A 27,364-nucleotide genomic window follows, 5' to 3' on the forward strand; every position below is an offset into this window, starting at 1 on the left:
CTATATTGCCAAAAGTATTTAGCCACCTTCCTTGACTCACATATGAACTTGAAGTGCCATCCCATTCCTAACCCATAGGGTTCAATATGATGTTGGTCCACCTTTTGCAGCTTTTACAGCTTCAACTCTTCTGGGAAGGCTGTCCACAAGGTTGCGGAGTGTGTTTATAGGAATTTTCCGCCATTCTTCCAAAAGTTGGTCGAGAAGGCCTGGCTCTCAGTCTCCGTTCTAGTTCATCCCAAAGGTGTTCTATCGGGTTCAGGTCAGGACTCTGTGCAGGCCAGTCAAGTTCATCCACACCAGACTCTGTCATCCATGTCTTTAAGGACCTTGCTTTGTGCACTGGTGCACAGTCATGTTGGAAGAGGAAGGGGCCCGCTCCAAACTGTTCCCACAAGGTTGGGAGCATGGAATTGTCCAAAATGTTTTGGTATCCTGGAGCATTCAAAGTTATTTTCAAGCCAAGCCCAACTCCTAAAAAACAACCCCACACCATAATTCTTCCTCCACCAAATTTCACACTCTGCACAATGCAGTCCAACATGTACCGTTCTCCTGGCACCCTCCAAACCCAGACTCGTCCACCAGATTGCCAGATGGAAAAGTGTGATTCATCACTCCAGAGAATGCATTTCCACTGCTCTAGAGTCCAGTGGCGACGTGTTTTACACCACTGCATCCGACGCTTTGTGATGTATGGCTTAGATAATGCTGCTCGGCCATGGAAACCCATTCCATGAAGCTCTCTGCGTACTGCACGTGGGCTAATTGGAAGGTCACATGAAGTTTGGAGCTCTGTAGCAACTGACTGTGCAGAAAGTATTTGCACTATGCACTTCAGCATCCGCTGACCCCTCTCTGTCAGTTTACGTGGCCTACCACTTGGTGGCTGAGTTGCTGTTGTTCCCAAACTCTTCCATTTTCTTATAAAAAAGCCGACAGTTGACTTTGAAATATTGAGTAGCGAGGGAATTTCACGACTGGATTTGTTGCACAGGTGGCATCCTATGACAGTTCCACGCTGGAAATCACTGAGAACGGCCCATTCTTTCACAAATGTTTGTAGAAACAGTCTCCATTCCTAAGTGCTTGATTTTGTACACCTGTGGCTTTACTTTTGGCAATATAGTGTATATGTAGTAGTAACATATTATTTATACAGTATATAATATATACTGATATAATATAATAAAATAATATAGTATATTACTATATAATTGTGGAACGGGGTGTGCCAGGACCGGCCTCGAAGACAGCGACAGGTGAGTGGATGGCCCATGGGGGCCTTGCTATCTAATCACCTGCCGCCTTCATTAGCAGCAGCCGGAATGAGAAACGTTGTTGGAGCTGGAGTGAGAGCGAGAGAGACACGAACACGAGAAGACTAATTTATAAAAATAAAACAGTGTTGTAACCCTGATCCGGGCTCTCATGGCAGTGTATAATATATACAATATACAACAAATCCCAAATTACCATGTACAATAATGTTTTAAATCTTTATTAGGTGTACCTTAGACAGACAATTTTCAAGTTTTGAATACTGGATATTTTGTTGGCTTTATGCAAATGTTTGTTTATACTTAAACTACTCAACACAAAATGGACTCAAAGACTTTTACAGACATATACACACTCAAATAAACATACTCTCTCACACATTCCTACCACTTCTGGCATAGACTCACATTAAAAAGAAAAACCTACTCTAGTGTGAATAACAATACAAACAAATTGCTGACTGGCACTTGTAAACACAGCTTACTCCGGTGATGACTCGGTGGTGGGTTATGTTATTGTCGGGAGTCCCACCTGTACCCAGTACATAGCAGTGACATGCAGTCACTAGAGGCAGGTGAGGCGGGGCCTCACCTGCCATCATGGAAAGAAAAAAAATGTAAAAAGAAAAAAAATAATTAAATTGTTATATGTATGCAGTGATTATATTATAAAGTTATTTTCCATTTAACTTCATCAGTTTTAGATTATTTTTATTCAAAATCGCTGAATTTTCACATTTGCCGTTCAAATACTGAGAAGAGACGGTGCGGTGAACAGCAGCCAGTTGAGGCACGTCACTCAGTGCCTCAACATGGACAGACTCGGCTAACTGCTGGCCTGCTGTGCAGTGAGACCGTATTGCTATATGAATTATATTATACATTTCCATAATTTAGTTAGCTGAGGTATATAATGTACAGTGTATTTTGTCAACAACTGTACGTGTGTAACGTATTTCTTGTGCTGAGCGATCATAAAACGGCTGCAAAAGACAAACTGGCTGAGAATCCAGTAGCCCCGCCTCCTGCACCCCCGCCGTAGAATTGTTATATCAACTAAAGCCCACACTTAAACTTTTCATGTGCAAGATTGAATCTGTTTAAAAAAGTTATTTCATAAGAAGCCAAAAAGTGCAAAAACAATAATGTTGGTGTTGGAGGAGTTGTGAATGACTGCAGGGCCACAACATTAGGTACACGTGCAGACTGCAGCTGTATCTAATTCACAACTCCTCCAACACGAACATTATTGTTTTTGCACTTTTTGGCTTCTTATTAAATAACTTTTGTAACCTATTTCATGGGCTTTCCTCTTTGTGATGTTAAGTTCCTGTTATGCGCTGTTATACAGTATATGCCTTGAGCTCTTATTTTGAAGGCGCTAAGAGCGGAAGTGATGTCACGTTGCGGAGGTTTTTGAAAGAAGGTAAATCAAGTGGTCCTCGTGTAAACTGGAGCCTCCGTGTTTGTTATTTTGTAGTTTCATACAGTATAGGCGACATTTATAAACCCTCGGTTACACTTTTTTAAATAGATTCAATCTTCAATCAATCAATCAATCAATGTTTATTTATATAGCCCTAAATCACAAGTGTCTCAAAGGGCTGCACAAGCCACAACGACATCCTCGGTATAGCCCACATATCCCAATCTTGCACGTGGAAAGTTTAAGTGAGGGCTTTAGTTGATATAACACTCCCATCAGGGGGTTCATTAATCCAGCACAACAGCGGCGCATTTATAAGTAAAGGTAAGACCATAATAACGTTTTTTTATTAAATGTGCTTTTTTTGTGAGCTACAGTTTGTATGTGTAAAGTTAAAGTTAAGTTAAAGTACCAATGATTGTCACACACACACTAGGTGTAATGAAATTTGTCCTCTGCATTTGACCCATCCCCTTCTTCACCCCCTGGGAGGTGAGGGGAGCAGTGGGCAGCAGCGGCGCCGCGCCCGGGAATAATTTTTGGTGATTTAACCCCCAATTCCAAGCCTTGATGCTGAGTGCCAAGCAGGGAAGAATGCTGGTATGAGCTTTTAAACATAACCCGTTAACTGCTGCCAATCAAATGGTGAATAAGATACTCTTTAGGGTTCATACGTTTGTAAATCTGACTGTGATGAAGTCAGTGCCTCACCAGCCATCAACCTCACCGCACGTCACTGGTATATAGTGCTATTAAAAATAATTAACGTTAAGTCATTAATAGCGCTTCAACTTTGACAGCCCTAATTCATACTAATAATGAGTGATGTCCGATAATGGCTTTTTGCCGATATCCGATATTCCGATATTGTCCAACTCTTTAATTACCGATACCGATATCAACCGATACTGATATCAACCGATATATACAGTCGTGGAATTAACACATTATTATGCCTAATTTGGACAACCAGGTATGGTGAAGATAAAGTACTTTTTTTTTTACAGATGAATAAAATAAAATAACATAAATAAATTAAAAACATTTTCTTGAATAAAAAAAGAAAGTAAAACAATATAAAAACAGTTACCGTATTTTTCGGACTATAAGTCGCCGTTTTTTTTCATAGTTTGACTTATATATGTTTTTTTCCTTCTTTATTATGCATTTTCGGCAGGTGCGACTTACACTCCGGTGCGACTTATACTCCGAAAAATACGGTACATAGAAACTAGTAATGAATGGAAATTAGTAAAATTAACTGTTAAAGGTTAGTACTATTAGTGGACCAGCAGCACGCACAATCATGTGTGCTTACGGACTGTATCCCTTGCAGACTGTATTGATATATATTGACATATAATGTAGGAACCAGAATATTAATAACAGAAAGAAACAACCCTTTTGTGTGAATGAGTGTGAATGTGTGTAAATGGGGGAGGAAGGTTTTTTGGGTTGGTGCACTAATTGTAAGTGTATTTTGTGCTTTTTATGTTGATTTAATTTATATATATATATATATATATATATATAAAAAACAAAAAAAATGATACTGATAATAATAAAAAACGATACCGATAATTTCCGATATTAAATTTTAACGCATTTATCGGCCGATAATATCGGCAGGCTGATATTATCGTACATCTCTACTATCCATCCATCCATTTTCTACCGCTTATTCCCTTTGTGGTCGCGGGGGGCGCTGTAGCCTATCCCAGCTACAATCGGGCGGAAGGCGGGGTACACCCTGGACAAGTCGCCACCTCATCGCAGGGCCAACACAGATAGACAGACAACATAATAACTAATAATAACACAACAATAATCACACTTTGCCGCAAAAGGTATTTTTTTGTTAAGCCTTTTTACAAAACAAATTGCCATTTAATCCCAAAGTGGTACCCCAAGAGGTGTGAAGGGCAGTTCTGGTATATTAGTTGGCTATTCTGGACCAAAACGTTTTCTCCCAGTCCATCCCAGGAACACACACTGATGTCTTAACAGACTTTCACTTCACTTTTCTAATTGTCATGATTTTATTCACAAAGCATGCCACTCAGTTTGCTCTTTTGTGTTTCAGCAAACACCACCAGGATCTTTGAAGGGACGCGGATCGTAAAAACTGGAATGGTAAGGAATGGCGGAATGGAGGGTGGCTTGCAAAAGATCATTTTCACCGATTGAACATTTCTTATATGCAAAGCCAGTGAAGTTGTCACGTTGTGTAAATGGTAAATAAAAACAGAATACAATGATTTCCAAATCCTTTTCAACTTATATTCAATTGAATAGACTGCAAAGACAAGATATTTATTGTTAAAACTTTTTTTTTTTTTTTAAATAATCATTTAATGGCAGCAACACATTGCAAAAAAGTTGTCACAGGTGCAATTTTACCACTGTGTTGCATGGCCTTTCCTTTTAACAACACTCAGTAAACGTTTGGGAACTGAGGAGACACATTTTTGAAACTTTTCAAGTGGAATTCTTTCCCATTCTTGCTTGATGTACAGCTTAAGTTGTTCAACAGTCCGGGGTCTTCGTTTTGGTGTTTTAGGCTTCATAATGCGCCACACATTTTCAATGGGAGACAGGTCTGGACTACAGGCAGGCCAGTCTAGTACCCGCACTCTTTTACTATGAAGCCACGCTGTTGTAACACGCGGCTTGGCATTGTCTTGCTGAAATAAGCAGGGGCGTCAACGATAACGTTGCTTGGATGGCAATATATGTTGCTCCAAAACCTGTATGTACCTTTCAGCATTAATGGTGCCTTCACAGATGTGTAAGTTACCCATGCCTAGGGCACTAATACACCCCCATACCATCACAGATGCTGGCTTTTCAACTTTTTACTTATAACAATCGGGATGGTTATTTACCTCTTTGTTCCAGAGGACACAACGTCCACAGTTTTCAAAAACAATTTGAAATGTGGACTCGTCAGACCACATAACACTTTTCCACCTTGTATCAGTCCATCTTAAATGAGCTCGGGCCCAGAGAAGCCGGTGGTGTTTCTGGGTGTTGTTGATAAATGGTTTTCGCTTTGCATAGTATAGTTTTAACTTGCACTTACAGATGTAGCAACCAACTTTAGTTTGTGACAGTGTTTTTTTAAGTGTCCCTGAGCCCATGTGGTGATATCCTTTACACACTGATGTCAGTTTTTGATGCAGTACAGCCTGAAGGATCGAAGGTCTTGGGCATTCAATGTTGGTTTTCAGCCTTGCTGCTTACGTGCAGTGATTTATCCAAATTCTCTGAACCTTTTTATGATATTACGGACCGTAGATGGTGAAAATCCTAAATCCCTTTCAATAGCTCATTGAGAAATTTTGTTTTTAAACTGTTGGACAATTTGCTCACACATTTGTTTCACAAAGTGGTGACCCTTGCCCCATCCCTTGTTTGTGAATGACTGAGCATTTCATTGAAACTGCTTTTATACCCAATCATGGCACCCACCTGTTCCCAATTAGCCTGTTCACTTGTGGGATGTGTTTGATTAGCATTCCTCAACTTTCTCAGTCTTTTTTGCCACTTGTGCCAGCTTTTTTGAAACATGTTGCAGGCATGAGTTAATATTTGCAAAAAATAACAACATTTTCCAGTTGGAACATTAAACATCTTGTATGTGCAGTCTATTCAATTGAATATAGGTTGAAAAGGATTGTATTCTGTTTTTATTTACCATTTACACAACGTGCCAACTTCACTGGTTTTGGGGTTTGTACATGGATTAAAGAAAGAGAAAACCTACTAAAGTGAATGGATTAAAAAAAGACTAACCAAATACAAGGTTTACTCACCAAATACTGCATATGGATTACAGAAGAAGACAAACAACCAAATATATGGATTACACAAGGAGACAACTAACCAAATATATGGATTGAAGAAGGAGATAACCCATCAAATTCCGTATATGGATTACAAGTGAAGATAACTAACCAATTACATAGATTAAAGAAGGCAAAAAAAAAGAAAATACTGTATATATGGATTACGGAAGGAGACAAATAACCAAAAAAAAAGCTTCTCTCAAAGATGACAAAGAATAAAAACTAAGCACAATGCACAGGTCCACCAATTATTTACTTATCATTGGAAATAGTTTTGGAAAAAACAGACCATTTAAGTACATACATTTTTGTTAGATCTTTGAGTTTATCTCATAAAGATGGCGCAACAACAAAAGTGTTGCGCTTATACAGTGCTTCCGGAAAGCATTCATAATCTGGAAAGTATTCAGTGCTGAACGTCGAGCCCTGACTGGAGGGCGAGGGAGGCATAAATAGTAACCTAATTAGCCTACTCAGTGGCCTAGTGGTTAGAGTGTCCGCCCTGAGATCGGTAGGTTGTGAGTTCAAACCCTGGCCAAGTCATACCAAAGACTATAAACATGGGACCCATTACCTCCCTGCTTGGCACTCAGCATCAAGGGTTGGAATTGGGGGTTAAATCACCAAAATGATTCCCGGGCGCGGCCAGACTGAGGCCAAGTAAAACAAAAAACTTCATCACCATAGCACACATAAGCATATGTGTAAGAGGGAAACATCAAAGAACACAAAGGACATTCAAGACATTAAAAGAGCAGAGCTGATGCAACAAGATGCCACTCCAGCAGTGCCACTTCTACTCACAGTCACAAAAGTAAAACAACAACAAAAATAAAATTATCTACCAATAATATACATTGCGCACAAACGATTGCACCATGCATATACAAGCAACCAAAACAAAACATTTCAACACCCACATACACTGTGGTGGCCTCTGCGGTGTTCCATGCCATCGTTTCAATATTTACTCCGTCTATTTGTATTTGTGTATGATGCTCGTTTCTATTGTTACCAAATAGCATTATTTTGGTTTTGTCTGTTTTTGTCAAACCATCTTTTTTAAAGGCCGACTGAAACCCACTACTACCGACCACGCAGTCTGATAGTTTATATATCAATGATGAAATCTTAACATTGCAACACATGCCAATACGGCTTACGAAAGTGCAATTTTAAATTTTGCGCCGAAATATCCTGTTCAAAACGTCTCGGTATGATGACGCCTGCGCGTGACGTCACGGATTGTAGATGACATTTTGGGACAGCATGGTGGCCAGCTATTAAGTCGTCTGTTTTCATCGCAAAATTCCACAGTATTCTGGACATCTGTGTTGGTGAATCTTTTGCAATTTGTTCAATGAACAATAGAGACAGCAAAGAAGAAAGCTGTAGGTGGTAAGCGGTGTATTGCGGCCGACTGCAGCAACACAAACACAGCCGGTGTTTCATTGTTTACATTCCCGAAAGATGACAGTCAAGCTTTACCATTGGCCTGTGGAGAACTGGGACAACAGAGACTCTTAACAGGAGGACTTTGAGTTGGATACGCAGACGTGGTACCGTGAGTACGCAGCTGCGGCTTCCAAACATTTGATCGCTTGCCCGTACATGCGTGCCGCTATGTGCATGTCACGTACGTAACTTTGGGGACTTTGGGGAAATATATGTGCTGTATGAACTTTGGGGAGGTGAAGGGTACTTTGGGCTGTGGGATTGAGTGTGTTGTGCAGGTGCTTGAGTTGTATTGGCGGGTTTTATGGACAGGAGTTGGGAGGTGTTTGTTATGCGGGATTAAATATTAAATATAAGCCTGGTTGTGTTGTGGCTAATAGAGTATCTTGTGTTTATTTACTGTTTTAGTCATTCCCAGCTGAATATCAGGTCCCACCCGCCTCTCACAGCATCTTCCCTATCTGAATCGCTCCCACTGCCCTCTAGTCCTTCACTCTCACTTTCCTCATCCACAAATCTTTCATCCTCGCTCAAATTAATGGGGAAATCGTCGCTTTTTCGGGCCGAATCGCTCTCGCTGCTGGTGGCCATGATTGTAAACAATGTGCAGATGTGAGGAGCTCCACAACCTGTGACGTCACTCGCATATTGTCTGCTACTTCCGGTACAGGCAATGATTTTTTATCAGCGACCAAAAGTTGCGAACTTTATCGTCGATGTTCTCTACTAAATCCTTTCAGCAAAAATATGGCAATATCGCAAAATGATCAAGTATGACACATAGAATGGACCTGCTATCCCCGTTTAAATAAGGAAATCGCATTTCAGTAGGCCTTTAATTTGTTAATTTCTTCTGTTATTATTTGTATTATCTTCTGTGTGTTCTCTCCTGAACAGAAAGCAGTTGTGTCGTCTGCAAATACAACTAACTTTAAGTACTTTGTAACTTTACAAATGTCGTTTGTATAAATATTAAACAATCTTAGTCCCAGTATTGATCCCTGGGGTACACCGCGAGATATATCTAGCTGTGTTGGACATATTTTCGCCTATCTTCACATACTGCTTCCTGTCGGTAAATCCAGTGGACACATTTAGAACAGCTGTTTCTTTCATTCAAAAATTTCAGGTTAATTTTTATACTTAGCAAACTCATCCCAAGGGCCTGATCTGGTCTGCTTTAACCTGTGGTATATTCCCCACAGTGACGTGCGGTGAGGTTGATGGCTGGTGAGGCACTGACTTCATCACAGTCAGATTTACAAACATATGAACCCTAAAGAGTATCTTATTCACCATTTGATTGGCAGCAGTTAACGGGTTATGTTTAAAAGCTCATACCAGCATTCTTCCCTGCTTGGCACTCAGCATCAAGGCTTGGAATTGGGGGTTAAATCACCAAAAATTATCCCCGGGCGCGGCGCCGCTGCTGCCCACTGCTCCCCTCACCTCCCAGGGGGTGAACAAGGGGATGGGTCAAATGCAGAGGACAAATTTTACCACACCTAGTGTGTGTGTGACAATCATTGGTACTTTAACTTAACTTTAACTTTACACATACAAACTGTAGCTCACAAAAAAAGCACATTTAATTAAAAAACGTTATTATGGTCTTACCTTTACTTATAAATGTGCGGCTGTTGTGCTGGATTAATGAACCCCCTGATGGGAGTGTTATATCAACTAAAGCCCTCACTTCAACTTTCCACGTGCAAGATAGAATCTATTTAAAAAAGTGTAACCAAGGGTTTATAAATGTCGCCTATACTGTATGAAACTACAAAATAACAAACACGGAGGCTCCAGTTTACACGAGGACCACTTTATTTACCTTCTTTCAAAAACTTCCGCTCCACTCCAACGTGTCAAAATTCCGCTCTTAGCACCTTCAAAAAAAGAGCTCAAGGCATATACTGTATGACAGCGCATAACAGGAACTTAACATCACAAAGAGGAAAGCCCATACAAATATGTTACAAAAGTTATTTAATAAGAAGCCAAAAAGTGCAAAAACAATAATGTTCGTGTTGGAGGAGTTGTGAATTAGATACACCTGCAGTCTGCAGGCGTACCTAATGTTGTGGCCCTGCAGTCATTCACAACTCCTCCAACACAAACATTATTGTTTTTGCACATTTTTGGCTTCTTATGAAATAACTTTTTTAAATAGATTCAATCTTGCACGTGGAAAGTTTAAGTGTGGGCTTTAGTTGATATAACACTCCCGTCAGGGGTTGCCGTGCATTCTACGGTGGGGGTGCAGGAGGCGAGCCTCAGCTAGTGCGTCTTTTGCAGCCGTTTTATGATCGCTCAGCACAAGAAATACGTTACACACATACAGTTGTTGACAAAATACACTGTACATTATATACCTCAGCTAACTAAACTATGGAAATGTATAATATAATTCATATAGCAATACGGTCTCACTGCACAGCAGACCAGCAGTTAGCCGAGTCCGTCCATGTTGAGGCACTGAGTGACGTGCCTCGACTGGCTGCTGTTCACCGCACCGTCTCTTCTCAGTATTTGAACGGCAAATGTGAAAATTCAGCGATTTTGAATAAAAATAATCTAAAACTGGTGAAGTTAAATGGAAAATAACTTTATAGTATAATCACTGGATACATTTAACAATTTAATATATATTTTTTTCTTTTTACATTTTTTTCTTTCCATGATGGCAGGTGAGGCCTCTAGTGACTGCACGTCACTGATTCCCCATTATCTTACTTTAATCAAAAAAAGGCTCTTTTGGGGTTAATTTTAACCAGGATTAACCATTATATTAAAAACTGATGAGCACAATAAAACAAAGTATCAGTTCACAACACAAATTTTAATATGTTTTTTTTTCTCAGCCTACAGTATCGCCAGCGTCTTCAGCTGACATGGCTCCTATCTCCTCTGGCTCATCCACCTGGACCTCCTCTGGTATTCCATTTTCCTTTGTCTCCATGGCGACAGGCATTGGACCGTCCTCCAGCGGTAGTCAAGCAACAGTGGCGTCCGTGGTGACCAGTACTTTGCTCGCCGGCCTTGGCTTCAGCGGGGGGGTCATCTCCTCTTTCCCCAGCTCGGTCTGGCCGAGCAGAGCGCCAAAAGACAACAGAGAGGCGGCGAGCGACGACGGTGGCAATAATAAGGGTCAAGAGGATGACGAAGACACGGAAGGGGAGGACGGGGAGGAGGAAGAAAAGAGCAAAAACAAGAAGAAGCAACATAAATCGTCAGTAAAGGAAGAGAGGGGTCTGCTGGGGTGGGGGGAGCATGGCCAGGGAGAGGAGCAGACCCAACAAAGCAACCAGGCTGGGAATGAACCCAATGATGACGCAGAGGTGAATGAAGATTCGATAACAAGGCCACAGGCTGGAGAAGACCTGCGGGAGGTCTACTACCTAGTTGACTGTAACCACACCACCATGGAGAAAGATCTGGCACCCGAGGGCTCCCCAGTGGCACTTAGCTGGGAATGCTCACCTTTCTCCATGTTTACTGGTGAGTCACATTATCAGCACCGACAGTATCAACTGCTACACAGGTGTTCTCCCCCACTTCACTCAGTATTGGCAAACGATACAGAGCGCTCTCACGTCTGCCAGGCGTCCCTGTTCTATTCCGTCACGCTATGTTGTCGATGTGGCCTTCGGGAAGTTGTCCGCCAGGCCAGTTTAGCTTTTGTTACGTGTGTGAATAAAATAAAAAGTCCAAACTAAATACAGTTGAATGTGTTTTTGCCGGGCAAGACACAATGGTTGCCAAAGTCAAAAACCCAGAGAAAGTGATGATGTTTCGCAGTAAAGTGGATGTTTGCGAAGATTAATGAGTGCGCCGTGAATGTTAACTGGAGCTAAGTGCACACTTAATGCCTTTACCCCTAAAGCACACCCCTCAGCCATCCCCCGGCCCCTCCTCGCCTCCTTTGTGCGGCGCTCAGCAAAGACGTTTCAGCAGTGCACTGTATTAAGCAAGCAAACACCAAGGGACATCAATTCAATTTCAAGCGCAAGGCCAGACATTATTATGAACAAAAGCAATTTACGGCATTGCCTGGAAATAGCTTTCCTCACTCTCTTTGTCAACGCATATTCACTTTATTTTATTGTATTTCATAGCTGGCAGGACACAAGGTCAAAAGTTGCAAAGTTGCTCCACAACTGTGTTAAAGTGGGAATTGAATATATTCTCCTCGCAGCCTCTGAAAGGAGAAAGTGTTTTTTTTTTAATCCAATTGCATTGATGTATTTTGGTATAATAAACTGCTAGAAGGTAGGAGCTCAGGAATTTATGCAGCAAAGGTTGGCAGTTCGAACTCCGCTTCCCCTACCCAAGTCGATGCTGTTTTGTCCTTGGCCAAGACACGTCATAAGTGTCTCTCACACTGATGTAGAAACATTAATCATTTTTTGGGGTCTGTTCGCACTAATTGGTAGCCACGTTTCTATCAGTATACACGATATTGCCAAAGGTATTTAGCCACCTATCCAAATGATGAGAATCAGGTGTCTTAATCACTTGGCCCGGCCATAGGTGTATAAAATCAAGCACTTAGGCAAACATTTGTGAAAGAATGGACCGCTTTCAGTGATTTCCAGAGTGGAACTGTCATAGGATGCCACCTGTGCAAAAAATCCAGTCGTGAAATGTCCTCGCTCCTAAATATTCCAAAGTCAACTGTCTGCTTTATTATAAGAAAATGGAAGAGTTTGGGAACAACAGCAACTCAGCCACGTAAACTGACAGAGAGGGGTCAGCGGATGCTGAAGCGCATAGTGCAAAGACTTTCTGCACAGTCAGTTGCTACAGGGCTCCAAACTTCATGTGACCTTCCAATTAGCCCACGTACAGCACGCAGATAGCTTAATGGAATGGGTTTCCATGGCCGAGCAGCAGAATCTAAGCCATACATCACCAAGTCCAATGCAGTGGTGTGAAGCACGTCGCCACTGGACTCTAGAGCAGTCGAGACACGTTCTCTGGAGTGATGAATCATGCTTCTCCATCTGGCAATCTGATGAACCAGTCTGGGTTTGGAGGTTGCCAGGAGAACGGTATTGTGCGGAGTGTGAAATTATGGAAGGAATTATAGTGTGGGGTTGTTTTTCAGGAGTTGGGCATGGCCCCTTAGTTCCAGTGAAAGGAACTTTGAATGCTCCAGGATACCAAAACATTTTGGACAATTCTATGCTCCCAACATTGTGGGAACAGTTTGGAGTGGGCCCCTGCCTCTTCCAACATGACTGTGGACCAGTGCACAAAGCAAGGTCCATAAAGACATGGATGACAGAGTCTTGTGTGGATAAACTTGACTGGCCTGCACAGAGTTCTGACCTGAACCCGACAGAACACCTTTGGGATGAATTAGAATGGAGACTGAGAGCCGGGCCTTCTCGACCAACATCAGTGTGTGACCTCACCAATGCGCTTTTGGAAGAATGGTGGAACATTCCTATAAACCTACTCCGCAACCTTGTGGACAGCCTTCCCAGAAGTAAATAACAACTGGACAGGACAGTTCTCATTTCCTGCTCACTATTAAATGTTTTTTTCAAAACTGAGAATCAGGTGCCTTGCTGAAGGGAGATTATTGATGTGACTTATTTTAAGTCTCACAGTCAGTAATTAAACCGTATTCTCCATACATGTGCTGTTGTCGTTCTTAACCACTGGACCAGGGTTGTCAATTACCTGACAGTACGGGGGTGGCAGTCAGTGCCTGGCCTGTCTGACCCTGCATAGATGGTCTAATTAAGGTTTGTTCAAGAGAGAAAAGCGCTTGCTAAGGCCTTCGACTTTGCACATCCTGGATGTTGACAATAGCATCCTAAAACTGATCTCTGAAGTCCAAAAACTGTGTCACCAATGTTGCCACGGAAAATGGATCAACGGGACCAAATCGCCTAAAAAGTGCGGTCAAGCAGGGTTACTCACTTTCCCCACTGCTTATCAATGTGGCGGTTGACCCGCAGCCTGATAAGCTCCAACATGTTTCCGTGTTGGTGATTGTAGGCTGACCTCCCTGGCTTTTGCAGACAACTTGGTTCTTTCAAGCGATTCCAGGGAAAGGATGTCTAAATTTCTTGCAGTTTTGGAAGCCTTTCTGGAACGGAGGGGCTTGAGAGTTGACGCAGGGAAATGTTGCTGGTTCCTGGCAAAGCTCAGGCCTGGGCAAAAAGTTGGCTGCGAACTGGACCCATGCAGCATTGTAGGATTCCCCCTCCGCATGTTGAAAGAGATAAGTCAATTGAGGATATGTCGCACGGATATTAAGCCAAACTAAACGACAACATGGGGAAAATCTTAGGTGCTGAATTAAACAACAGAAAGCTCTGTTGTTTAATACATATGAAGACCTAAGTCTGCTGCACCAATCAGTTCACGCCGATGAAAAACAGACATTGCTTGTTGAATGTGACAAGTACAGTCAAAATGAAATTACGAGACACCACTAATGGACCGCTACATGGTAGGCACAGGGACAATGGACTGGGGATCACCAAGCTCTGTGCACTGGTACCTATCCTCCAACTTGAAATCCTTCACAAACACCATCTCCTCCATTGAACCTTGACAATGTCAATTTCCGATTTGGTGAAAAAGTGGAAGCGGATTACGGGCAAATGACACAGGGTGACTAATAATATTGATGAACTGGATATGTCCAAAATATGAATAAAAAGGTGGAGACCTACGGTTAACAAGTGGTGTTGTCTCACTGCAGAAGGGTTGAACAGAAAGTTTTCTTCAATGATACAATTAGCAACCACTGGATCTGGGGACAGAGCACCCATCTTAAGCAATCAGAAATTCTGGTTGCTTTGAAACTCAGGACTAATATGTTGACACTGAAAACGACAGAGATGAGGGGAAAAAGTTGGATAGTTGCAGGCCATGCAATTCAGGGCCCAAGTCTATATACATGCCCAAAACAGCAGAAACGACAAATGTACAACCACAATAGAATATTTGATATTCTGGCCACAGAAGGAACATCATTGGTTGGGTTAGCAGGTAGCATGTGAGAAAAAGATACAAAGTAGGCATATCCTGGGTGCCAGATCTCACGCTTACCAAAGGTAAGTTGGTACTGATAGATGTGAGATTTGAAGTGAATGTTAACACACTAATTGCAGTTGGCTCACAAAAGGATCTTAAATACGGAGGACTCAAGTCAGTCAGAATTGGGTCCTGGAGAGTATGGGCCTGAACTAAGTGGGACAGATAAAGTAGGGTAAACTCATCTCCCGTCCAACTCTTCTGCTCGCGGTTGATATGGTGAAAGTGGCCAGTACGCTATTCAGGAACCTCAAAAGTAACAAGACTTAAGAACTGGAAGAGTCATGAGGCGGACAAGGAGGGATTATTGCGGAAATGGTTGGTTTTTGGCGTGTTGCATGCACTGGTGAAAGAAGGGTTATCCAATCTGACTGCTACTCCCCTGACGAGGCTGGAGCCTGCAGAGCAGTCTGGGAGTGGAGCTTGCAGAAGCAGACAACGTGGAAGCAAATTCATTACAAGGAGGGGAAGGTGGCCCTCTGGAGGATGGGTATCACGTTTTTGCCATTCCCTTTTCGTAGGGCTTGGAAGGAGTTATTTTACTTCAACTTCAAACATCATTTGACAAAAAATTCACTCGGAGTAGTGGGCGCAGGCCCACCGACTTGTGGCTCTAAACAAGTACTTTGGCTGTGTTAATTTTTGCGTTTAGGGCAACGGAAAGCCCTTTCCTCCCACTGAGAACAATGCAAAGTCTCAGGTTGTCGCATGACGACAAATAATGTACGAAGTTGAAGTGAAAAAACTCCTTCGAAACTGCACATCCCCTATACGAGAGGAGGTGGCAGGCACGAGATACCAATCTTCACTTCTAGAGGGCACCCTTCCTTTCCTTTGTATCTCTCCCCTTCCATGTAGTGCATTCTGTGGTCTCCACTTCCTTAATAGTTTGTAATTTAAGACAGGTATATAAAATGACAAAATGTAGCGTAATTTAGAGTAACGATTATGAAAGATTCCTTCAATGCACAATTACATTTCCGCAATCATTGTCAGCCACTATCTTGAGCTTTTGAGGGATGTGGGGCCCCTAGCATACACACATGCTGTGTACAAGTCAGCCTCGTAATCAAATCTAAATTTACCGAGGTAATTTGTAACAGTCAAGGTGTTGGTCACCTTTAGGGGCATGTAAAGTTGGCTGTCCTCAGCGTAACAGTGAAAACGAACACCCTATTTGCATATACTGTCGCCGAGCGGCAACATATAACTACTGCTAAGATCAGGGACAAGAACCGAACCCTGTGGAACTACGCAGGTTACCTTAACATACTCTGAGGTCATGTTATTATGGGTGACGCACTGCATCTACCACATCGGGGTCGCATGGTTTTGCAAAGGTGGTTTCCCCAAGATGCAGAAGGACATCAGAAGGACTTTGCTGGTCTTGCCATGGCTTCAGCTTTGGGAAGCTGCAAAGTCACTCTGGGCCGAGCTTGAGACCTTAGCGGCGGAGCTTGAGATTTGGACGGCTGGGACTGACTTGCTGCTCTCGTCTTTTGAAAAAATGTCCTGTTAGTCAGCTGTAGATAACTGAATGTCTTTAGAAGGAGGCTGACCGAATGAATTTAAAAAATTGTCCTTGTGGGGAAAAAACAAATCTTTTTGGGGTGTGACGTCATCTGAGCGCTTAGTGACCTAACAGCCCAAGAGGTAAATGTTTGCCAAAATGATCAATGGGATTGCCAAACATTGGGGGCAATGAAGTAAAAGCTTCAAGGAGTTTGAGGGGTCGGTGCGTCTTGGTAGCGAGTCGAAGCTTTTATGGACGGCTTCCGCCTTCGTCAATGCGCTCGGGACGGTGGACCGACGATGTCTTCAGGCCTAACTGAGTGAATGGGGACCAGCAAACCCTCAGGACCCCACATCAGACACTCGCTCTCCTTGGGAGAATAGCAGAGGGTTTCTGCCTCCATCGCTCTTATCACCAGCCACGTCTCCTCGTCCCATAGCTCCATGTCTTCCGGACAACTGTCGTCCAATGCGGGGAAACTTGATGCTGGCAGTCTTCAGTCACGTCGAGGTCGCATCGTTTTGCAAAGGTCGTTTCCCCAAGATGCAGAAGGACGTCAGGAAGCAGCGTGCAGGTAAGAATGTGATTTATTCCCATAACAAGGCAAACATATGCACGAGAAGCGACGGTTAAGCTTAACAAAAAGACTAGCCAACAACGGAGCAAGAAGCTAGTAATTCTAAAGTCATATCCAAATGGACACCAACGCAAATGTTGCGTCTTGCGAACAAGACTGCCAGGCAGAGCATGGCGCGAGGAAGGAATAAATAGCTCTCTGATTAGTGAGCTTCCGGACCACTAATCAGAGGCAGGTAACAAAAATCAGCACCCATGACAACTAAAAACACAAACAAGGGTGCTGAAACAGAACAACTAAGGACATATCAAAATAAACAAACCATGAGGATCGTGACAGCATCCTTTCAGTAAGATAGGAATTAAACCGAGAGAAGGCTAAGTCTGACATGCCGATACCTGTTTTGATACGTTTTATCAAAATGTTATGATCGACGGTATCGAAAACAGCGCTGAGATCAAGTCATGTCAACACGGATGTTGCATCAGCATCCATAGTTAGCAATAGGTCATTAGTCACTTTTGCAAGAACTGTCTCAGTAGAGTGATTTGTTCTGAAGCCAGACTGAAAGGCTTCACAGATTGTTCGACGTTAAGAGTTAATTTAGCTGCTGTGCAACAATTTCTTCGAAGATTTTAGATATAAAAGGGAGTTGCAACACCGGCCGGTAGTTTAGCATGTCAGAATCGAGGTTAGGTCTTTTGAGTAGAGGATGAATAACCGCTGTTTTGAACAACACCAGAGGGAAGTGATACTAATATTTAGCACTGATGGTCCTAATATTACAAACAGCTCCTTGACAGGTTTCCCAGGAAACGTGTCGGGTGTTTTGTTTTGTCCCATTTACGAGTCGTGAGAGTTCCTCTCGTGTTATTACTTCAAAAAGAGAGATTATTTTGGAGAGCATTTGCCGTAGTACATACATTTGTGTCTGTGTTTACGGAACCCACTTGGAGCTGGGCCGTGGTATCTTTAGTCTCCTCTCTAATGAGCTCAATCTTCTTAGTAAGGAATTGCATAAAGTCATCAGCCGAGTGGGTGGACTTACCGGGTGATGAAGAGAAGAGCATGTTTGAAAATATCCACGTTCCATGTGTGGATAGCCTCATTTTTCACTGATTGAAAACAGAAAAGGCAGTACATTGGCAGTCATTCAAATACCACTGCAGATGTAAACTCAAGCATTCACACCAATGAGTATTTTAGATTGTCCAGTTAATTGTGTGAATGCTCCAAAGCATTCACACATATGGTTTTCTACACCAAAATTCATCTATTTATTATTAAACGTCTACTTCTTCTCCAGATTTTGGCGCGTTCTACCTTACCCATTTTTCATCCGATTCAAACCATTCCAACTTTAAACTGTTCAGCCTATTCGGGAATCGCGGGCTTTCCCTTGACAAATTCCAATAATTTCCAGATTTCCCAGAATTCCAGGTTTTTTGGGACATTTTTCCCATTCAAAATGAATTGGCCATTTTTCAAACTTTCACAATTTCCACATTTTCCAACCAATTCAAACCATTCCACCTTCAACACGTTTCACCATTTAGGAAATTCAAAGTACTTTTTTTTTACCAAGTTCAAAAAAATTCCAGGATTTTCCAGAATTCCTGGTTTTCCAAAGCTTTATTTCCACCTTTTTCTGGTGACTTCTCCTTCCACATTTTTCGACACATTTCAACAGTTACACCGTCAAAACATTCCTCTTAACTAGGACAAAAAACAAAGTTTTTGAACTGGAAAAATTCCTGTTTTTCCCGAAATTCCAGGAATTCCGTCATACCCTTTCTCATTTCAACATGTTACTACTTCAACATTTCTCGACCGATGTGAAAAATTCCAACACCAACCATTTCAACACATTCAGACCATTCAAGTTGTTTACCATTTTCAAATAAAATCCCGATTTTCCCGAAATTCCCTAATACCATTTACTACTTCAACATTTCTTGACCGATTTAAACCATTCCAACTTTAAACTGTTCAGCCTATTCGGGAATTGCGGGCTTTCCCTTGACAAATTCCAATAATTCCCAGATTTCCCAGAATTCCAGGTTTTTTGGGACATTTTTCCCATTCAAAATGAATTGGCCATTTTTCAAACTTTCACAATTTCCACATTTTCCAACCAATTCAAACCATTCCACCTTCAACACGTTTCACCATTTAGGAAATTCAAAGTTCTTTTTTTTTTACCAAGTTCAAAAAAATTCCAGGATTTTCCAGAATTCCTGGTTTTCCAAAGCTTTATTTCCACCTTTTTCTGGTGACTTCTCCTTCCACATTTTTCGACACATTTCAACTGTTACACCGTCAAAACATTCCTCTTAACTAGGACAAAAAACAAAGTTTTTGAACTGGAAAAATCCCTGTTTTTCCCGAAATTCCAGGAATTCCGTCATACCCTTTCTCATTTCAACATGTTACTACGTCAACATTTCTCGACCGATGTGAAAAATTCCAACACCAACCATTTCAACACATTCAGACCATTCAAGTTGTTTACCATTTTCAAATAAAATCCCGATTTTCCCGAAATTCCCTAATACCATTTACTACTTCAACATTTCTTGACCGATTTAAACCATTCCAACTTTAAACTGTTCAGCCTATTCGGGAATTGCGGGCTTTCCCTTGACAAATTCCAATAATTCCCAGATTTCCCAGAATTCCAGGTTTTTTGGGACATTTTTCCCATTCAAAATGAATTGGCCATTTTTCAAACTTTCACAGTTTCCACATTTTTCAACCAATTCAAACCATTCCACCTTCAACACGTTTCACCATTCTGGAAATTCAAACTACTTTTTTTTTCCAAGTTCAAAAAAATTCCAGGATTTTCCAGAATTCCTGGTTTTCCAAAGCTTTATTTCCACCTTTTTCTGGTGGCTTCTCCTTCAACATTTTTCAACACATTTCAACTGTTCCACCGTCAAAACATTCCTCTTAACTAGGACAAAAAACAAAGTTTGTTTTTTGAACTGGAAAAATTCCTGTTTTTCCCGAAATTCCAGGAATTCCGTCATACCCTTTCTCATTTCAACATGTTACTACTTCAACATTTCTCGACCGATGTGAAAAATTCCAACACCAACCATTTCAATTCATTCAGACCATTCAGGTTTTTTTTTTATCATTTTCAAATAAATTCCCGATTTTCCCGAAATTCCCTAATACCATTTACTACTTCAACATTTCTTGACCGATTTAAACCATTCCAACTTTAAACTGTTCAGCCTATTCGGGAATCACAGGCTTTCCCTTGACAAATTCCAATAATTCCCAGATTTCTCAGGTTTTTTGGGACATTTTTCCCATTCAAAATGAATTGGACATTTGTCAAACTTTCACAATTTCCACATTCAAACCATTCCACCTTCAACACGTTTCACCATTTAGGAAATTCAAACTATTTTTTTTTTCCAAGTTCAAAAAAATTCCAGGATTTTCCAGAATTCCTGGTTTTCCAAAGCTGTATTTCCACCTTTTTATGGTGACTTCTCCTTCCACATTTCTCAACACATTTCAACCGTTCCAAAGTCAAAACATTCCTCTGAACTAGGACAAAAAAACAAAGTTTGTTTTTTGAACTGGAAAAATTCCTGTTTTTCCGAAATTCCAGGAATTCCGTCATACCATTTCTCATTTCAACATGTTACTACTTTAACATTTCTCGATTGATGTGAAAAATTCCAACATCAACCATTTCAACTCATTCAGACCATTCAGGGTTTTTTTTATCATTTTCAAATAAATTCCCGATTTTCCCGAAATTCCCTAATACCATTTACTACTTCAACATTTCTTGACCGATTAAAACCATTCCAACTTTAAACTGTTCAGCCTATTCGGGAATCACGGGCTTTCCCTTGACAAATTCCAATAATTCCCAGATTTCCCAGAATTCCAGGTTTTTTGGGACATTTTTCCCACTCAAAATGAATTGGCCATTTTTCAAACTTTCACAATTTCCACATTTTCCAACCAATTCAAACCATTCCACCTTCAACACGTTTCACCATTTAGGACATTCAAACTACTTTTTTTTTTCCAAGTTCAAAAGAATTCCAGGATTTTCCAGAATTCCTGGTTTTCCAAAGCTGTATTTCCACCTTTTTCTGGTGACTTCTCCTTCCACATTTTTCAACACATTTCAACCGTTCCACCGTCAAAACATTCCTCTTAACTAGGACAAAAAAACGAAGTTTGTTTTTTGAACTGGAAAAATTCCCGTTTTTTCCGAAATTCCAGGAATTCCGTCATACCCTTTCTCATTTCAACATGTTATTACTTCAACATTTCTCGACCGATGTGAACAATTCCAACACCAACCATTTCAACACATTCAGACCATTCAAGTTGTTTACCATTTTCAAATAAAATCCCGATTTTCCCGAAATTCCCTAATACCATTTACTACTTCAACATTTCTTGACCGATTTAAACCATTCCAACTTTAAACTGTTCAGCTTTCCCTTGACAAATTCCAATAATTCCCAGATTTCCCAGAATTCCAGGTTTTTTGGGACATTTTTCCCCATTCAAAATGAATTGGCCATTTTTCAAACTTTCACAATTTCCACATTTTCCAACCAATTCAAACTATTCTACCTTCAACACGTTTCACCATTTAGGAAATTCAAAGTACTTTTTTTTTTTCCAAGTTCAAAAAAATTCCAGGATTTTCCAGAATTCCTGGTTTTCCAAAGCTTTATTTCCACCTTTTTCTGGTGACTACTCCTTCCACATTTTTCAACACATTTCAACCGTTCCACCGTCAAAACATTCCTCTTAACTAGGACAAAAAACAAAGTTTGTTTTTTGAACTGGAACAATTCCTGTTTTTCCCGAAATTCCAGGAATTCCGTCATACCCTTTCTCATTTCAACATGTTACTACTTCAACATTTCTCGACCGATGTGAAAAATTCCAACACCAACCATTTCAACACATTCAGACCATTCAAGTTTTTTACCATTTTCAAATAAATTCCAGATTTTCCCGAAATTCCCTAATACCATTTACTACTTCAACATTTCTTGACCGATTTAAACAATTCCAACACCAACCAATTCAGCTCATTCAGGACATTCATGCTGCTAAAATATCTTTTTTTAAATCACTCTTTTCCCCAAATTTTCAATTTTCCAGGAACTTCCCATTAACATGTATGGGATGTTTTTCCAAGTTGCACAATTTTTCAACCAATTCAAACCATTCCAACATCAACACATTCCACTAATCCTGGACATTCAAACTAACACTTAACCCAAGTTCCAAACCAAATTAAATTTTTCCTAGAAATTCTCTAACTCTTCCAACATTCAAACCATTCCAACATTCAAACTATTCTTGCATTCATACTACATTCTGTCAGCATTTCAGTTCAACTTCAGCATTGGAGCATTCACAAGCAATTCCTTCTAGAATTGCCTCTTCTAGTTAATACTTGGGAGTCAAAGACGCATGATGAGGCAGTCATCACTTTCAACTCAAAACTGCAGCTTTAAGTGGTTTGAATCGGTCAAAATCAGACTGATGCGTTTTTGATGCCTGACACCTGCAAACCAAAGTACAACATATGAGAAAAACAAAACCACATTAACCAATCAAAGCCTTACAGGCCATTCTCTTGCTGACAGGGGTAAGGGTAAGTAAACACTGCCACCATGTGGACAACTGATGTGGAGACAAACGTTTTGAAAAACTGCCTGTCTTCAATGAGGTTTATAAAACCTTTCTTGGGGATGAAACACATTGGTTGTGTTCATAGGCCTCGACCGGATTTGAAGGTAAATTATCGTTTAAATACCTCTTTTTCTACATCCCCTCTCCTCACTCACACTCTACCCACCACTTCAACTTCTTTATATTTCCCTCCCGTCTCACTCAAATCTTAGTGCTGGCCTACTTTCCTTCACGAGGAGAGCAGAATGATTTGGAAGGGGGCGGTGGAGTTGCCGCTACATTTATAGTTACATTTCAGGGCATGGTTTGCGGTGTAAATATCAGTGAATATCTTATTGTTTGCATTGAAGGCATTGCCTTTTTTTTTTTCCATTTTGAAGGCATTAGCTTTTTTTATTTTATTTTTTTGCACTCGGTGTTCCGGTTGTAATAAACAGACAAAGAAAATACCAGAAGTAGCCTGCACATTTTCTCTGTGCATGTTGAGATAAAGGTGATATGTCAGCCATGCCAAAATTAAGAGATTTAAATTCTCTAATTCTCTCTGTGTGTGCTCTTATAATTAGCGACGGGTGTTGTTGACATTTTGACAGATCGTAAATTAACTCAACACTCAAATGTTAAAAAGCAATGCATTTATATTTTTACAGAATTGTGTGACATTTGTGACATCATGTAGAGGAGTTCAAGTACCTCGGAGTCTTGTTCATTTGTGACGGAAGAGTGGATCGTGAGATCGACAGGTGGATCGGTGCGACGTCTTCAGTAATGTGGACGCTGTATCGATCCGTTGTGGTGAAGAAGGAGCTGAGCCGGAAGGCAAAGCTCTCAATTTACCGGTCAAGACGAGATTATATATCTCTGCCATGGTTTAATTTAAAATTTTCCAGAATTATGCAGATCCCAAATATACAAAAACAAGTACCAATAGGTAGGAAAAGTTGGTTTTGCATAATAGGTCCTCTTTAAAATATTGATAAAATTGTCAAATGATGTATCACACCAATAAATGTACAGATTTTTGCATTTAAATAATGGACATTTTATTGCATTTTACAAAACCTAAAACCAGTGAAGTGAGCACGTTGTGTAAATGGTAAATAAAAACAGAATACAATGATTTGCAAATCCTTTTCAACTCATATTCAATTGAATTGACTGCAAAGACAAGATATTTAACGTTCGAACTGGAAAACGTTATTTTTTACAAATATTAGCTCATTTGGAATTTCATGCCTGCAAAACCTGGCCCAAGTGGCAAAAAAGACTGAGAAAATTGAGGAATACTCATCAAACACTTATTTGGAACATCCCACAGGTGAACAAGCAAATTGGGAACAGGTGGGTGCCATGATTGGGTATAAAAGCAGCCTCCATGAAATGCTCAGTCATTCACAAACAAGGATGGGGCGAGGGTCACCACTTTGTCAACAAATGCGTGAGCAAATTGTCAAACAGTTTAAAAACAACATTTCTCAACGAACTATTGCAAACAATTTAGGGATTTCACCATCTACGGTTCGTAATATCATCAAAAGGTTCAGAAAATATGGAGAAATCACTGCACGTAAGCGATGATTTTACCGCCCTTCGATCCCTCAGGCGGTACTGCATCAAAAAGCGACATCAGTGTGTAAAGGGTATCACCACATGGGCTCAAGAACCCTTCAGAAAACCCCTGTCAGTAACTACAGTTTGACGCTACATCTGTAGGTGCAAGTTAAAACTCTACTATGTAAAGCGAAAGCCATTAATCAACAACACGCAGAAACGGCGCCGCCATCCAAGCAACGTCTTTTTCATTGACGCCCCTGCTTATTTCAGCAAGACAATGCCAAGCCACATTCTGCACGTGTTACAACAGCGTGGCTTCGTAGTAAAAAAGTGCGGGTACTAGACTGGCCTGCCTTGTAGTCCAGACCCGTCTCCAAGTGAAAATGCGTAAAATATCATAACTTAAGCTGTACATCAAGCAAGAAAGAGAACAACATTCACCTGAAAAGCTTCAAAGATGTGTCTCTTTAGTTCCCAAACATTTACTGAGTGTTGTTCAAAGGAAAGGCCATGTAACACTTTTTTGCAATGTGTTACTCCCATTTAATTCTATGTTAATGATAATTTGCAAAAAAAAAATAAGTGTCTCAGTTGGAACATTAAATATATTGTCTTTGCAGTCTATTCAATTGAATATAAGTTGAAAAGTATTTGCAAATCATTGTGTACTGTTTTTATTTACGAATTACACAACGTGACAACTTCACTGGTTTTGGGTTTTGTACTATACCTATCCATTAGAATTGTTAGAGTTGCCGAATTGTGTCAAATTCATTGATTGATTGATTGATTGATTGAGACTTTTATGAGTAGATTGCACAGTTCAGTACATATTCCGTACAATTGACCACTAGATGGTAACACCCGAATAAGTTTTTCAACGTGGGGGTCCACGTTAATCAATTCATGGTAATTCAAACATGACTACCGTATTTAAGTCGCAGTTTTTTTCATAGTTTATGAAAGTTTCATAATGTTTTTTTCCTTCTTTATAATGCATTTTCGGCAGGTGCAACTTATACTCCGGTGCGATTTATACTTCGAAAAATACGGTATTTATATTTGGTAATCAGGTGTTTGTTAGGTTAAGGGTAAGGAGTTAAGGTTGTACTTGACCTTCTGTAACCTCCGCAAGAGAACAACGAAACCATAATTTAAGTTATGGATTGGTTGTGTCTTGAATATGGAGTAGAAACTATGGCATACTTTAAATGATGATAATCTGTATTCACTTTTACCTTAAAAAACAAGAACTGCAGTGAGCTCAGACAATCAGTTCTGGTTGACTGGTTGTACGTGCACAGGTAGTCAGAGTATTGAGAAGCTGTGTCGATGTATTGATTGATGGTATATAAACATAGTACTAATACAAAAATGTGGGTTTAGTTGTGCGCTTTATTTTTTATTTTTTAATTCCACAGGCAATTCTACTACCATGATCAAGCGGCGTCCCCAGATGAGAGCTGGGTCCCGACTGGACCGCATGGACTGGATGGTAGCGTTTATGGTGGTCTCAGCCCTATCCCTCCTCTCTCTTGCTCTGCTGCTGGCTCTACTTACCTACTGGAAGTAAGTGACACTGACATTTAAAGGGGGACTGCACTTTTTGGGGAGGGAATTTGGCTTATCGACCACACAGATATTTTTTTTTTTTTTTTTTTAAAGGGGAACATTATCACAATTTCAGAAGGGTTAAAACCATTAAAAATCAGTTCCCAGTGGCTTATTTTATTTTTCGAAGTTTTTTTCAAAATTTTACCCATCACGCAATATCCCTAAAAAAAGCTTCAAAGTGCCTGATTTTAACCATCGTTATATACACCCGTCCATTTTCCTGTGACGTCACATAGTGAAGCCAACACAAACAAACATGGCACATAGAACAGCAAGCTATAGCGACATTAGCTCGGATTCAGACTCGGATTTCAGCGGCTTAAGCGATTCGACAGATTATGCATGTATTGAAACGGATGGTTGTAGTGTGGAGGCAGGTAGCGAAAACGCAATTGAAGAAGAAACTGAAGCTATTGAGCCATATCGGTTTGAACCGTATGCAAGCGAAACCGACGAAAACGACACAACAGCCAGCGACACGGGAGAAAGCGATGACAAATTCGGCAATCGCCTTCTAACCAACAATTGGTATGTGTTTGTTTGGCATTAAAGGAAACTAACAACTATGAACTAGGTTTACAGCATATGAAATACATTTGGCAACAACATGCACTTTGAGAGTGCAGACAGCCCAGTTTTCATCAATTAATATATTCTGTAGACATACCCTCATCCGCGCTCTTTTCCTGAAAGCTGATCTGTCCAGTTTTGGAGTTGATGTCAGCAGGCCAGGGAAGCTAGGGTCGATATTCTTCTCTTGATCATCTTCGGTGGCATAAGGGACGGTGTGAGCCAAGTCATCGAGGGGGTTTAGCTCGCTCGTCCGCGGGAACAAACTGCCGCCATTGCTTGCCGTGCTACCGAGGGCCTTTGTCCCTGAATTGCTCACACACTCCGGCAGATTCAATGGGGGTCTGGCGGCAGATTTCTTTGACTTTATCGTTGGAAATGCATCTGCTTTGAGTGTCGCAGGATATCCACACATTCTTGCCATCTCTGTCGTAGCATAGCTTTCGTCGGTAAAGTGTGCGGAACAAACGTCCAATTTCTTGCCACTTTCGCATCTTTGGGCCACTGGTGCAACTTGAATCCGTCCCTGTTCGTGTTGTTACACCCTCCGACAACACACCGACGAGGCATGATGTCTCCAAGGTAAGGAAAACAATCAAAAAACAGAAAATAACAGAGCTGATCATAGAAAGGCGTTTAATTCGCCAAAATTCACCCATTTAGAGTTCGGAAATCGGTTAAAAAAATATATGGTATTTTTTCTGCAACATCAAGGTATATATTGACGCTTACATAGGTCTGGTGATAATGTTCCACTTTAAGGGCTTTTTAACCGGT

General features: G+C 40.8%; 1 protein-coding gene and 1 long non-coding RNA gene across 6 annotated transcripts in view; one reads left to right on the forward strand and one right to left on the reverse strand.

Annotated features, from left to right (window-relative positions):
• Positions 1–27,364, forward strand: part of LOC133583860 (receptor-type tyrosine-protein phosphatase gamma-like) — a 941,097-nt gene that overhangs the window by 803,765 nt on the left and 109,968 nt on the right. For 3 of the 4 annotated variants that reach the window (XM_061937677.2, XM_061937679.1, XM_061937681.2), the window contains 4 exons: positions 4,790–4,839; positions 10,871–11,507; positions 17,018–17,152; positions 25,825–25,972. In XM_061937677.2, the coding sequence (XP_061793661.1) occupies positions 4,790–4,839; positions 10,871–11,507; positions 17,018–17,152; positions 25,825–25,972 (970 nt within the window). The remainder of the gene's footprint in view (positions 1–4,789; positions 4,840–10,870; positions 11,508–17,017; positions 17,153–25,824; positions 25,973–27,364) is intronic. The other variant, XM_061937678.1, reaches the window with a different exon arrangement.
• LOC133583923 (uncharacterized) overlaps positions 10,963–27,364 on the reverse strand; it is an 84,377-nt gene continuing 67,975 nt past the window's right edge. Inside the window, exons 3-4 of one of the 2 annotated variants that reach the window (XR_009813058.1) lie at positions 18,204–18,270; positions 10,989–11,091 (exon numbers count right to left, since the gene is read on the reverse strand). This is a non-coding gene — a long non-coding RNA (uncharacterized lncRNA). Of the gene's footprint in view, positions 11,092–18,203; positions 18,271–27,364 lie in introns of both variants that reach the window. The other variant, XR_009813052.1, reaches the window with a different exon arrangement.

Source organism: Nerophis lumbriciformis, linkage group LG03 (genome assembly GCF_033978685.3).
Source record: "Nerophis lumbriciformis linkage group LG03, RoL_Nlum_v2.1, whole genome shotgun sequence".
Lineage (NCBI taxonomy): Eukaryota > Metazoa > Chordata > Actinopteri > Syngnathiformes > Syngnathidae > Nerophis > Nerophis lumbriciformis.